This window comes from Pogona vitticeps, chromosome 8, assembly GCF_051106095.1.
Source record: "Pogona vitticeps strain Pit_001003342236 chromosome 8, PviZW2.1, whole genome shotgun sequence".
NCBI lineage: Eukaryota > Metazoa > Chordata > Lepidosauria > Squamata > Agamidae > Pogona > Pogona vitticeps.
Window position 1 is genome coordinate 26,498,695 of NC_135790.1, and position 14,605 is coordinate 26,513,299.

Below are 14,605 nucleotides of genomic sequence, written 5' to 3' on the forward strand. Positions count from 1 at the left end.
TTCTTTCCACCAAATTTCTAAGGTAGCTCATATCTTATTAAAGTGGAGTTACAAAATAGACTTCTAAATAAGCCCGAAGCAGAAGGTGTTTTAAAATAGCATGCATATGCATGTTTGTGTTTTTATTGTTGTTTTAAAACATAGATGTTTCTCACAAACATAGATGAGTTAAAGCCCTGATGAAAGAAAGAGAACTTTAGCTATGAAATGACTGAATTTTAAAGATGCCAGATCAAACATTTATTTGGAGGCTTGTTCAGGGCAGCAGGCTAGGCAAGGTGGGAAGACCCTAACTTCTCCCCAGTCCGGTGGCTGAAACATAACACAGGAACATGCGTTTCATCCCTGAATAAATGGGTGACGGGTATCTCTGGTCAGTTGCTACTGACTGGTTAGCAAGAGCCACTCAGCTAGTTGGTTTGTTTCTTGTGTGTGTGCGTGTGTGTGTGTGTGTTTGTGTTTGTGTGTGAAAGAAGGGGTTCACCCCAAAACTTAAAGGCTACTTCCATCATGAGCCTGATGTGGCTGCGATCCATTTGTAAGTTTCTTGGACCACCTCTGAGGATGAGCAGGATGTAAGGTTAAAAAAGGAGATAAGGGATGAGGACTCAAGTCACAGGGCCCACGGTCAAGTTGGACTTAAGTCCTACCGGTGACTCAACTCACAACTCTTCCACAACCTCCCTTTATTTCTGGGGAGAAAAGCTTCTTTTTAATAGAGACCCAGACTTGGGACTTGTTGCCAAAGACTCAGACTTGGGACTTGGACTCAAAGACTCGGACACGAACTCAAAGATTTGCCAATAACCCCTGATGTAGACAAAAGCCAATTATTAGTTAACGTTTTGTGACACTTTTTGACTGTGAGGGCTAATTCTGGTTTATGTTTTCCACAGCTCCATAATAATTAGAGGAATGTGGCACATAAACATTGTCATTATTTTTCTGGATAAGAAGGAGGAGTAAGGAACTTCCACATTATGGTGTAAAGAAGTAAAGCCCACTTATTGCCAGGAAGTAGGGCTGCTGAGTTGATCAGGTCACAAAGATGTATTTTTGTTGTTGTTGTTGTTGTTGTTGTTGTTGTTGTTGTTGTTGTTGTTGTTGTTGTTGTTGTTGTTGTTGTTGTTTTCTTATCACAGTGGCATTTGTTAAGAGTCTCTTTGCTCCCAGTTTCCATGGGGAAGGGAAGGTTTCACGTTTGACATCATGGTGTGAGGATCGGCCTCTGAGTTCAGGAAGCAGGAGCAAAATGTGTGACCTTTACAAAAAATTACAGGGTCTTATTGTTTGCATCTGAACGAAGCAGTAGTTTTCCTGGTTTGAGCCCATTTTCCTGCATTAAGCCTGTAATGAGAAAATGTCAAATGCACAAAGCTGTTTGAAATGTAGATGTGTGTGGTTTCTGTGTTTCAGGGCCCCAGCTATGGCGACCATTCATTGCCCCACATTTTACCCCCAGCCATGATGTAGGAGAGTATGTGCTATGCCACATATACATTGAACCCCCAGCCAGGTTGTCTGAAAGATTTGAGGAAACATTGTCCAAAAAATGGAAATTCTGAAAGCTTTACTATCCTTGGGCACAACTGGATTAAAGGAAATTAATTTGCTGCTTGGACTATGGATGGGAATTTGGGAATTTCTTGGACTACATATCCCATATTTCTAAGAGGTCTTCCTGACAAGCAGACATCTTGTAGAACCTAAATGTAGCTCCCCTGCAAGGAAGGCCTCAGTTGGAAGGCTTTGAGGCTTCACTGGGCCTTACTCCACCTAGCTTCCTGCTCAGAAAAAAAAGTTCCCAGCTAGCACTGGGGCAGGAACAGGAAGCTTGGGCAGAGCTAGGCCTAGCTAAGGCTCAAAGCCTTCCAACGGAGACCTTTCTCCCAGGTGAGCAGCACTGAGGTATCAGTAAGTGCCTGACGGTCAGATAGAACTCCCAAAATGGAGAATTACAAGATTTGTAATCCAAGAAATTCCAAAATCTTGAGAAATTCTAGGGATCCTTGGGAACTTTTTTTACCCAAGGCTCCCTATGTGTGTTTCACCACCAGGGGGAGCAGATCACAGCTCCGGGAGGTTCCCGTGTCCCCCTGCTGGCAGCAGTTTCTAATGATCAACACAAAAGTTCCGAAGCCAAGCGCCTGGCAAACTGGACAGGCTTGACGCAAAGCAGTCCTCATTTACACCAATAACTCCAACTCACTGCAGTTGTCTGAGATTTGGCCCCCTACTCTTTTTTTTCCCCTCCAGAATAGGCGCCTTTAAAAACACACGGATGGCAGCCTGCATTCTTCTGAAGGGACCTAAAAGAGCCACTGATCCAAAACCCAGCCAGCCTTTCCCTTCCTCCGGTGCAGGCATGCCAGACGAACCACTTCAAATGCAAAGAGGGAGGAAGGAGGGCCAAAGTCTCCACTAATGACAGCTTGGCACCACCACGTCTCTGGCACTCAGCTGCTTTTTGGCCCGGAAAGCAAAGGAAGAAGAGAGGGAAGGGAGATTGGAGTTTTCTCCGCTCTGCTGATAGATTGACCTAAATACCCCTGGAGGGCAGGAGGAATGCAGTTCATAAAGGCAAAGAATAAGGACCCTGGCAATGCCAGCCTTATTGTCTGGGCACATAGGCCATTACCCGCTCCTCCCCAGTGCTCCTCCCTACCAGCAAGAGGAGGGCTATAAGGTGTACTTAGACCCTGTGTAGGAGGATGTTTTAATGGCCATGTGGGGATTGGAACCTGCAACATGTTGACCACAGGCTGTTGCTGTTCTAGCCACTGGACACCACTACCTTGGTATGTCTTGAGCCAGTGGTTTGAGTTTGGGAGCGGGGATCAGAGTGTCCTTGATGCCTGGGCATCAAGAGACACCCGTTGCAGGGGAACAATGTACATGCCAATATTGTCCTGGGTTCAGTGCTTCCCAGCCTTTACGGCTGCTCCGTTAGCCCATAGGAAACCTCCACCATGTTTTGGATGTGTTGGGTGGAAGTTTTGCTTCCCGAACCTCAGCTGTACTCTTGTGTGTGTTCTCTCTCTTTTCCCCCTCTAGACGGGAATTGTGGAATGCGTTGTTTTGAAAGTGGGGCATGCAGGAGCTTGACGTGGCCTCTTGCAAGCCAGCCTGGCAGGGAGGCCCTGTTTTGAATGGCCCGTTTTGCAACTGGCATGGGGTTTATCTTGGCAACCTTGAAGAGTCGGGATTTGGCTGCACCAGCAGCAGCCCAAGCATTTCCAGAGAGCTGGGTTGCAGGGCCGTCGACGTGGGAAGAGGGGCAGAGTGTGGTTGGGGTCGACGGTACTTCTCCTTTACTGTCCAGCTTTTATTTATTTAACCTAGCCTGCTCTAATCCTCACCTCCCCACAGATGTGCTGAGCTACAACTCCCAGGTAGGGTGGAAAAATGCAGCAGCTCCGCACATCTGGAAGGAAAGGTTCTCTTGCCTTGAAACAGACAAAAATCATTTTTTTTACCCCCTTATGGGCTCTGAGGCTCCTCCTGTTTGCTCCTCTCAGATTTTCGGTTAATTAGAGCTGGGCGAACGGGAAACCCCTTGGGCATTTAAATACAAAACAAATAAATAGTATTTGTATTATTAGGGTTTCATTTTTTAACAAAACTTCTATTTGGCTCCTTCTGTTCGATGTCTCTGTCTCTCATTTCTTGTTTTTGATTGTACTATTTTCCTTTTTTGTCATGGATTTACTCTCCCTATCCACCCACCCTTTATTTAATGGATTCTTCAGAACACCTTTCAGCATAAATTGCCCTGCCGACGTGGTTTATGGTAGTCAGTAAACCAACGTAATAAGATCACAGATTCTAAGAAGCAACAACAACATTAAAATATCAAAGCAACCGCAGCACATAGATGGGATCAGAAGAGGTTGACCTCCGAGCCAAGGGAAGTTCCTTTTTTTTTTTTTTTTTGGATGAAAATTCCCAGAATATGCCTCTTGGGAGAAACACAGGCCATACTCTGATCCAGCAAATGCAGATGGCCGGCAGTTTCTCAAAGTGGCAAAGCCAAAAATGCTTCTCGGAAAGACCAAAGGCAGGGTCCATTAAAAAAATTAGGGGCCAAGAAAAGATGTGAATATTTTTGGTGAGTCGGTTTCATCGACAAGGAGGTGGCTTCCTGAGATTTCAAGCACCCGGTCCTGTTTGAGTCAAGGGCCGCCCCATGATGCTTTTGAACAGGAGGTTGAGTCACTTTGTCTTCTTGGCTGGGCTTCAAGAAAAGGGTGGAGAAGGAGGGCCCCCGAACACCCTTCTTCCCAAAGGCCTGGGAGAACGAGGAGACGTTCGAGGCAAGGAGGCTGTTCCCAGGCCTCCTCCTACGTGATGATTCTTGCTCGTCAACAAGCAGCCACACGCTCCGAGAAGCCGTAAACGGTTCCGAGCTGAGAGGCTTGGCAGGCGCTCACCCATCTTTTACAAGCGTGGGCAATGCAGGGGCGAAAACTTTGCTCCCCAGAGAGGCTGAATGAGTGGAAGAGCTGTAAACTGGAGGGTACGCACAGGAAAGGCCGTGCTGAGTGGGAGATTCTGGGAGCAGTAGTCCAACAAAGTTACTTTCCCGAGCTCTGTTCTTTTCTGGAAACTCCTAAGAACACAGGGAGCTGAGTCAAGCCATTGATCCATCTAGTCTTGGTTCTCCAGGGTTGCACGATGGAGTGCTCTCTAGTCCTATCTGGAGACCCTTTAAATTCCCTGGTGGTCTTCCATCTATGGACTCACCAGACGTGTCTCTGCTTAGGTTCTGAAATCGGACAAGACCAGTGTGTCCGGGGTGGTGAGATGGCACCTGTATGCATCACGCCCAAGACTGTACGCAAAGCAAAACACCGGCGATAGGCAGTTAAAGAGAGATTAGTTCTGGATGTCTTGGTGTGACTTCTCTTCCTTGCAAATCCTGGCCATCTATCAATGATTTGGAGAGAAAACACACACACTCAAGAACCTTGTCACACCTTAAAGACTGGCCAGCTTTACTTGGTACAAGTTTGTGTGGATTGCAGTCAGAATTTGCTTGTTTGATTGATTTTTCTGGGGAAGGGATGTTCCTAGCTTTGTGCAAAAAAAAATAAAAAATAAATTGAGGCTTAGGAAAGAAAATGAACAGCACCTGCTAGAACCTTAACGGCCAGAATAAAAGTAACTGGGCAAGATTTCCCTGGTCCAGAGGAAGCAGCATGATATAATTCATTTCCTCCGTTAACTTAGAAAAGTTAATCTAAAGGACACAGACTAGCACCATTGGCAGGATACAGCCACAAAATTTCAGTTGTCGTCTGCAGGCATCGATCCCCAAAATAACCTAAGGTGGGAAACCATTTTCCCTTCAACACTGCCCGGAGCGGCACGTCTTTCACCCTCTCTTCCCCTGGCATCTTTTGCAATGGCAGGCCTGGGGCAACATTGCCCATAAGCCCAGGTCCTCTTGCCCGTGTTTTGTTCACACACCTACAAGGATGTCTGCAGCCAACCCACGGCTTCCAGCCAGCTTGGTGGCATGGGCAGGTGTTCCACTGAATTGTTGCCATGCCACGGGCACCAGATGGTACGGGTGGGTTGCAAAAGTTTAGCTGGGCTTGCACTTGGGGATTTCCTGCCAAGGTAACCACAGTGGCAAACGTAACGGCCCTGACAGCACATGATCTCTTGAAAAATGAAGCAAACGGATCAACATAGAGTTTCATAAATATTCACCAGAGGGTCATCCGTACCCCTTAATAGTCTCTTGCTCTGTGTTTGTGTGTGTGAGAGAGTGAGCGAGTGCGGAAAATGCCCAGCTTCCTCAGAAGCTTCTCAGGAGTTCCTCAAACCATCCCAGCAAGGGTGGGCTCCCCTTTCCCTGAAGACCAGTCGCTGGCTGGCCTGCTTCCCATCTTCTGGGCAATCTTCTTGGCCAGGTAGGAGGTGGTGGCAGCTGTATGAGGCAAGCCACTTCTGCACGTGGCGAAGGAAGCCAGACCAGCCCAACAGGCCAGTCTGGTGTCTGGCGTGAAATCGGGATGTGTCACACAAGACATCCCATAACCTTTTGTAATTGTCAGGACTTCTGGAGCACATTGGGGTTTTTGAGCCTTGAAAACACGAAACATTTGGAAAATGTTGTTTTGGGTGATAAGGCAGGATATTTTTGCTGGCCTCGTATAACCCAACACTTTCCCCCCTTCCACTCACGTTTTAATGTCCTGCTCCCATTCTCGCAACTGTCCTTCCTCCTGCTCTCCCTCCCTCTTTCTCTCTCTTCTCCTGTTTATTCATTTCTAGAGATGATCACAAACCAGAAAAACCGATGAATCGGGCTGTTTCGTGCTTCGGTTCGCAGCCCAGTTCGGAGATCCTATTTTGCCAAAGCAAACTTTTTTTCCCCCTCTGCACTTAATTTTGCTTCGGCAAAACGGATATCTGGACGCCCTGTTCCCATTGTCCCCATGCTTTCTCTACCTGATCCTGCCACCGCTGCCACCACCCTCCTCAGAGACAGGGGGTCAGCTTCCCTTCCAGGAGTCGGGCTTACTGCCTCCGCACACACACATCAGCGGAGGAAGAGGCAGTGCGGTGATGGCCACAAGACCAGGTAGGAAGGCAACGGGGCCAGTGGGAAGGAAGTGATCAGTCAAACAGTTCCCCACCCCCACCAACTCAAAAACTGAACTGCAAACTGGTGCATTTTTCAGACAGTTCGTGATGATTCGTGGGTGGCCACAAACCACGAACCATCACGAATCACGAACCACAATTTTTCTGATTTGTCACCATCTCTGTTTTCCCCCCTTGCTTTCCACCTCCTTCCTTTCTTAGCTCTTTCAGATCTCCCCACACCTCTCCTTTTGTGAGGGGACTCGTTCTTCCAGTTCTCCCTTGCACTTTAACCGGCTGTCCTCCCCCTTTTAGTCCCTTTCTGTTTCAAATATAAATACCAGCTGTATAATTATTGGAGTGTTATCTTTAAACACACAGATTAGGGAGAGACGCAGAAGCGGCAGAAAGGCGAAAGGAAGGAAAAGAGATGAATTAAAGTGTTGATTATCTTTTCTCTGTCTTGGTAGACAGGAAAGGCAGCACCTAAGATGGAATAATGTTAGTGATTTAAAATATAAATAAATCAGATGTTCAGTACAGACACCCTTTAATCACCCACCCCCTGTCCTTCCAGAATGCATTCTGATTGCCTGAATTATATTCCAGTTTCTCTCTCACACACATGTTAATAGATAATCACTTAAAATCTGCACTATTAATCAGCTGACGTTTCACTCCGAAACACACTGGGAAAACAAGTTCCAGTCATCCTCCTTAAGAAATATGCCTCGGGATGTGTTATGAGGTTATTTTAAAGTGGATGTCACCCTGTATAACATAGATGGATATTCTGCAACCTGTAGAAATTGTATAAGTTAAACACATTTGTCTCATCCTCCCGTCTTACCTATTTTTTTATCTTTTCCACTTATCATTTGCCTTTTCTTTCCTTCCTCCCATCTTCCTGTTTGACATTCCAGAGAGAAAACAAAACAACCCAGCTAGCTAGCTCGTGATAATTGTAATAATTACATGCTATCAAGTTGGTTCCGACTTGTAGTGACCCCCTTCCAGGTTTTTCGAGGTATGGAGTACTAAGAGGTACTTTACCATTTCCTTCCACCGGGGGTGCCTTGGGATTGTGCAACATGCCCAAGGCTACATAGGCTGGCTGTACGGCATGCCCAAGGCTACGCAGGCTGGCTGGCCTCCTGGGATGCTCGGCAGGGAATCAAACTCCTGACCCCTGCACTGCAGCTCACTAGTTCATTATATTGGAAATTCTGCATGGTGTGCATTGGCCCCCAAATTCATATACACATTCATATGTGTAGGATTACCTTTGCATCAGAAGAGCACTGATTACTGAATTTGTGGGAATTGGCTCCTCGTTTAGTTTCCCAAGATTGCTCCCAATTCAGCGCCTGATGACTAGAACTGTGAGCTGTGCAAGAAGCACCAACGGAAAACCACTGGATTTGCGGCCAGCTGATGCAAAAGTCATGCGAGTAATGCTATATCCACCTTGGCTCATTCACACATGCAAGTCTCCCCTAGGTACTGTAGTCAACACTCTGCAAGGATGCATGTGTGACTCCGCCTATAAATAGTATACTGGCATGCTGTTACTCCAGAACGTTCCAGTCCCTCTGCTGATAGCTTGTGATGACTAAGCAAAGTGCTCGGCTTATACACCACCCCATGGCATGTAAAACACTCTCTGGGTGGTTTACAATTTAGCCATGCAGGCTACGCATTGGCTCCCTCCAGTGAGCTGGGGACTCAGTTTACTGACTTTGGAAGAATGGAAGGCTGAGTGAACCTCGAGCCTGGGATTGAACCCGGATTGTGAGCAGAATTTTGGCTGCAGTACTGCAGTTTAACCACTGTCCCACGAGGCCCCTAAGTAAGAATCCCTTGGGCAACCAGGTGGGGTAATTTTACAGAACTTCCCCTTTTCCCACCCCACACCCTTCATTGTTAGATAGAAATGAGGGCCAGTCGAAATGTGGATTGCTGGTTTTGTAGAACAGTCTGCAGGGCTGTTTTATCCTCCAGTCGGCTTTCTTGGCAGACCTGCGAAATTAACACATTGCTTTTAATTAAAAAATCTACCTGTTGGGAAAGGAAAATCATTTCCTATAGTCTCTCTCTGAATCTCTCTCTCTCTCGCTCTCTCTCTGACTCTCTTTGTCTCTCTGATTTCCAATTTATCCATAGAGCCAGGAATCATTTTTTAATGGGCTTGTGGGAACCTGTTCCTCTCAAGCTACAAGCAGGGAGAATTAATTGGACCTGCCGACATGGCAGAATCTCCCAATCACTGAGGCCGTTTCCTCTCCCCATCTGACTCATTTCCGCCTCTTCTTTCTCCTCCCGTTTCAGGGTTTTGGGCTCAGATGGTGCTGGTCAACGACACCGTCTCTGGCTTCATCGGGACCAATGTAATCCTGCATTGCAGCATGACCAACCCTTCCCCCAATGTGAAGATCACACAGGTCACCTGGCAGAAGGCCACCAATGGCTCCAAGCAGAATGTGGCCATCTTCAACCCCAACATGGGTGTCTCCATCTTGCCCCCCTACCAGAATAGGGTGACCTTCCGAGAACCCTCCACTAAAGATGGGACCATACAACTGTCACGCCTCGAGCTGGAGGATGAAGGTGTTTACATCTGTGAGTTTGCAACATTCCCTACTGGCAACCGGGAGAACCAGCTCAACCTCACCGTGTTAGGTAAGTGGTTACTGGAAGACCTTCCGATGTCCCCTTAGCCTGAAGGATCAGCCTGACCTTGAGCTCTTTCATGGCTCCTCCATGGGAGCCCAGGAACCCAAACAGAGATGAGCAGAGTTGCTTTCTTTTACTAGAGCTCCCAGAATTGCTCAGCCAGTATGGTCACTCCCACGCTGGCTGGGCTATTCTGAGAGTTGTAGTACAGAAAAGTTACCATATTTTTCACTCCATAAGACGCACCTTTCCATAAGACGCACCAATTTTTTAGGAGAAGAAAACAGGAAAATATAATTTGTTTTCTTCGCTCCATAAGATGCACAGACTTTCCACCCCCCCTGTTTTGTGGGGGAAAAGTGCGTCTTATGGTGTGAAAAATACGGTACTTTCTCACTCTGTTGCCCCTAGTCCTGCACAGTGGACCAATGTCTTCACTGCCCGTCATCTATTTGTATGTCCAAATCCATCCCCAGAAATAATGGTTTGTTAGCTGGCTGCAAACCACAATGAGAAGCCATAGTTTGTTGTTGGCTTATGAATTTTGGCTTGATTAAACCATGGGTTGTCCTTATATCTGAATGGCAGCTTATCTCTGGCTTGTTTTCATAATTTGCCATCCTAACCCAAGAGCCTGCATAAGGATGCACATATTTGTGAGACAAATCATGACTAAAGTAACAAACCATAAACCATGGTTTAGTGCAATGGCTCTCAAACAGGGATCCTCAGATGTTCTTGGACTGCAGTTCCCAGAAGTCTCCACCACTTGCTGTGCTGGCCAGGATTTCCAGGAGTTGCAATCCAAGAACATCTGGATTACCCAAGGTTGGGAACTACTGGTCTAGAGAACTAATACATATGGTGATTTTGAAGCTATAGAGGAAGCGTCCTCTTTTTTCCCCACAAGGGCAAAAAAAAAAAAATGCTATAGTTTATCATATATTTTTGCTGCTTTAAGGCCATCTGGCTGAGGAGCCAAACTTTGGGAGTTCGATTCCCGCACTGGGTTTCTTTGGGAGAAGAGCCAGCCTGGGTGGCCTTGGGCCAGCTGTGCAGGAGTCCCAGGGTGCCCCTAGAGGAAGAGAATGGTAATGCATTTCTGAGTACTCTACCTGGAAAACCCTGAAAAGGGTCACCATTAGTCAGAATTGGCTTGATGACACATTATTTATTGTCCATATCATAAAGGAGATTACATAATGACTCAGCAAAGAAAAGTGTGCTATTTGGCAGGGGTTTTTAAAATATAAATTTGTAGATTAAGGCTGTGCATGGTAATTGAGAAAGAAGACTTATGTTTCGTGAAGCTGAAGTATGGAGGAAACAATGAGGGGGCTGTTTTGTTTTCTCACTGAGTCCATTATATTTCTAAGGAATCTGGCTTGTCTGTTCTTGAAATCTCTCTGCCCCACCTCTGCAAACAGTGATCTGCTCCCTAAGGCTCCTAGGCAAAATCCTTGCGGGCTTCCCTGATGCATTGTATGAACCTTAGCCAAAACTAAGAGACGCATTATGCAAATGCGGTTGTTCCCTGTGAAACACACAGACAGACAGACACATGCGCCCACACGTCATTTTGATAACAGTTTTGAAGTCTGAGAAACAGCAGTGCCGTCAGCACATTCAGAGGGACGGTAAAAGAAAAAGTTGCCCTCCCTCTGATTTGGCTTTGTGAGATCGCCACAGAGCTACATCTCATTGGCTATGCAGTGCTGTGACATCATCAAGCTGGATTTAAGAACTATGATCTTCAGGTTTATGCAACCAAGAAGGAGAATTGTCTTCTTCCAAAACACAGTGCCAGAGAAGCTGAGCGGATGCACAAGCGTGTGTTGGAGGGACTGTGTGGGAAAGGAGACAATTGGGGAAAGAACATACATCTTTTAGAGAATATTTTGGAATTCCTGCCCCCCGCCCATTACTTTTTTTGGTACAGACCATCTCTACCTGCAGAATGTCAACAAGAACCTAATCAGAGAGGATTCTTGGTCATGCGGCCTGCATTTACCCAACATCCTCCTTTGCTTTCAACAAAGGGCTTGCATTTTTTCTTGCCAGCATTTGCAAGTTGGCCCAGCCCTTCCCTTCCTCCTTGCCCAGAGGTCAGAATCCAGGGGGAACATTTCTTGTGCAACTCCTGTGGAAGGAAACAGGAGCTGTGGAAGGAAATGAGAGCCGTAGAAGAAAGGAAACAGCAGCCGTATGAGAGGCGAGGGGCTGACCCTCCACTGCAGAGTGGGGTAAATGCCATCGGCATCGTTCCTTCGCAGAAGGAAAAAAAGCACAGAGGTTCCGCCTGTGTCAAATCCTGGGCTTGAGCAAAGTCAAAGGTGGCTTTGAGCCTTTTCCAGTGGAAAAGCCATCTATGAACAGGGATCATGTCCAGGTGCAGAAATTTGCATGGGAAGTTTTTCTCTGATCCTCTCCTTGGTGTTTCTTTTCCCTGTTGCTACTCTTAGAGGTACGAGATGGGCCAGCAACAAGCGCTCCGGTGTCTGTGATGCTTTGCCAAATTATGGAGGGAAGGTAGACAGGATTCTACCTTGTTGTTTTTTTCCATTGTGTAGTCTCGACAAGGTTTGGAATGGGAGAGAATTGCCCAAGTATCCCTTTGGCTTTCTGTGCAGCTGGTGTTTTTAGAAACATCTGGCTCTGAATTTGAGCCCCACTTCTAGTCTTCCATTGCCTGTCGCTCCCCTCTAGTACAAGAATTGTCTGTCCTAAAGATGAGAAGGTTTGGGGCCTTGGTTTTGGCTGGCAGTCACCTGAGTATATCATCAGAAGGACTTGTGGGGAACACAGAAGGGACCCCCCCCCCAGCTCAGCAGAGCTACAAATTTAAAATCAAACTCAGCTTTAAGAGGGGCATCTTAATGATTGGAAGCTGAGGGAGCATTGGGTAGAGAAACCGACCGGTGTCCCCCACTTGAGGGGACCACGTTGCACTGCTTGCACATGCCCAGATGGTGAGCGAAGAAATCACAGAGGACTTCTACCTTGTTTTCTCTTCATGGAGAATTCCAAAGAGATCCACAGCAGAGTTGGGATCCACCTCTTGTGTTCTGTGTTTTCCAAACCATTGAAAATAGTCCTGGTGTGTTGTTGTGTAAAACAGTGGTCCCGAACCTTGGGCCTCCAGCTGTTCTTGGACTTCAACTCCCAGAAATCTTGGCCAGCAGAGGTGGTAGTAAACGCTTCTGGGAGTTGTAGTCCAAGAACATCTGGAGGCCCAAGGTTGGAGACGACTGGTGTAGAAGACCAGGGAAGCTATGGAATTTTGGCACAAATCTGTAAAGCGGTTATGGGACTGTACCACTTCTGGACTCAAGAGAAATTAGCCACTGGCCACTAGGTTGGACCCATGCTTCTTTTTTTGATAACATCCTAGTTCTTCCTTCTTTTTCCTCCTATCTTGTCTGTTTCCCTTCGTTTAGCCAAACCGACGAACCGGATGGACAGCACCAAGAAAGCCATCATCGCCAGGGCTGGCATGACGGAGAAGATCTTGGTCGCCACCTGCACCTCCTCCAACGGGAAGCCACCCAGCACCGTGACTTGGGACACCAAGCTGAAAGGGGAGGCGGAGTTCCAGGAAATCCGCAACTCCAACGGCACCATCACGGTGATCAGCCGGTACCGCCTCTTGCCGAGCCGGGAGGCCCATCGGCAGCAGCTCATGTGCGTGGTCAACTACCAGCTGGACCGGTTCACCAACAGCATGACCCTCAACGTGCTGTGTAAGTGGGAGAGGTGGGGCGGCTGCGGACCTTGGAGGGGCACAGCCAAGGTGGTCGAGATTTAAGGACGCCTCAGATTTGGGTCCCGGTCAATGAGGGCTTGCAGCTTTTCTCTTGCACCTTAGAACAGCAGAATCCATTTTAGAAAGATAGGGTTCACACACACACACACACACACACACACACCTCACTAGAAGGAGAGAAGAACTTGTTTTGCTCTTCTGGGTTGCGACAACCAACCTCCATGTTTCTTCGGGCATTGATTAGCGCTCTTGCTCCAGAACTTGTCTTTATAGAATTAACCAGACCACAACATTGATGCTGGCTGGTTGATTTCAACGCTCAAACAAAGTCACTTTTCCCGAGTTCTAGGATTACCTGCTTGCTCAAGATGATCCAGAGAGTGAATATTAACCAGTTCCTCTCCTTTGCCCTTGTCTGCACCATTTCTCCTCTCCTCTCTCCTGTCTTTGAACCTTCCTCCTCCCTCCCTCCCTCTCCTTTTGCTTCTGTTCCTTTTCCGTTCTGGCTTTCCCATCCCTCGATGCTCTCTGCTCCCCTTGCTCCCTTTGGCCCCTGCTTCTTCCCCCACTTGCCTGGGGCCCTCTCCATCTTCTCCCTCCTCTCACAGATGAGCCCGAAGTTCGCATCGAAGGCTTTGACGGCAACTGGTACCTCAACCGGAAAGACGTGAAACTGACGTGTATCGCGGATGCAAACCCGCCAGCAACCCTGTACCAATGGAAGCTGTAAGTGTCACACAAGGCTTGGCATAATCCCTGGAGCTCTTCTGAGTTGCCTGCAGCTCGAGGCAGAACAATTACAGCAAGAGATGTGAAGCAGACCAGTCAGGGCTCAGCCCTCTTTGGGCAAGAGCACAACATCCTTGCTTCCAGGTCCTGTGGAAACTGGTGGAGCCTCAGAGCACGCCGAAGTTCCCAACATTTTGGAGACGGCTGTACCATATCATATTTTTACAGGTAGCTGGAAGTTGTTCTCTGCCAGAATGGAGTGCACTTAGAAACCTAGTTTCTCAGGAAGGTGAAGATCTAGTCTAGCCTCTTCACTGAGCTGCTACTTGTCTGTCTGTAGACCTTTTTTTTAAAATGCTTATTACATCCCAAACTTCCCATGTCCAATGTGAAGAGGTGCAAACCAGAAGTAGCTCTTCCACCTTTAAAGAAACCAGGACTGGCTCCAAGTAAGAGGTGGACAACTGTCAAGAGAACAGGAGAATGGCAATCTTCCTAAAATTGACAATCATGTTGGTGGAAGCCACCCAGGGGTGTAATGGGCCATTCTGTCTCCCATCAAGGGGTGGGGGGAGAATGGGAGAGATGCACTGCAGGCAGAATTGCTCATTGGGCCACATGTGGCCCGAAGGGCGCACTTTGTCTGTCCTAGGAGGTGATGATTGGAAGACTGCAGTCTTGTGGGAAGCCTCTCCCAGCTTGCAGACAGAACAACAACATTAAAAAATAGATGTGAAAATCCTTGACCCTAGAAGAGTCCTCCAAGACCCACACCGGGCCTCAAGGGAATGGCTGAAAAGCGTGCCAAAAAAGGAGGTGTCTCAGATCTCCAGCTGCAGGACCTAA

General features: G+C 47.4%; 1 protein-coding gene across 8 annotated transcripts in view; it reads left to right on the forward strand.

Moving 5' to 3' along the window:
- Positions 1-14,605, forward strand: part of NECTIN1 (nectin cell adhesion molecule 1) — a 161,025-nt gene that overhangs the window by 80,013 nt on the left and 66,407 nt on the right. For all 8 annotated transcript variants that reach the window (XM_072979261.2, XM_072979260.2, XM_072979258.2 and 5 more), the window contains exons 2-4: positions 8,923-9,273; positions 12,705-13,007; positions 13,639-13,756. In XM_072979261.2, the coding sequence (XP_072835362.2) occupies positions 8,923-9,273; positions 12,705-13,007; positions 13,639-13,756 (772 nt within the window). The remainder of the gene's footprint in view (positions 1-8,922; positions 9,274-12,704; positions 13,008-13,638; positions 13,757-14,605) is intronic.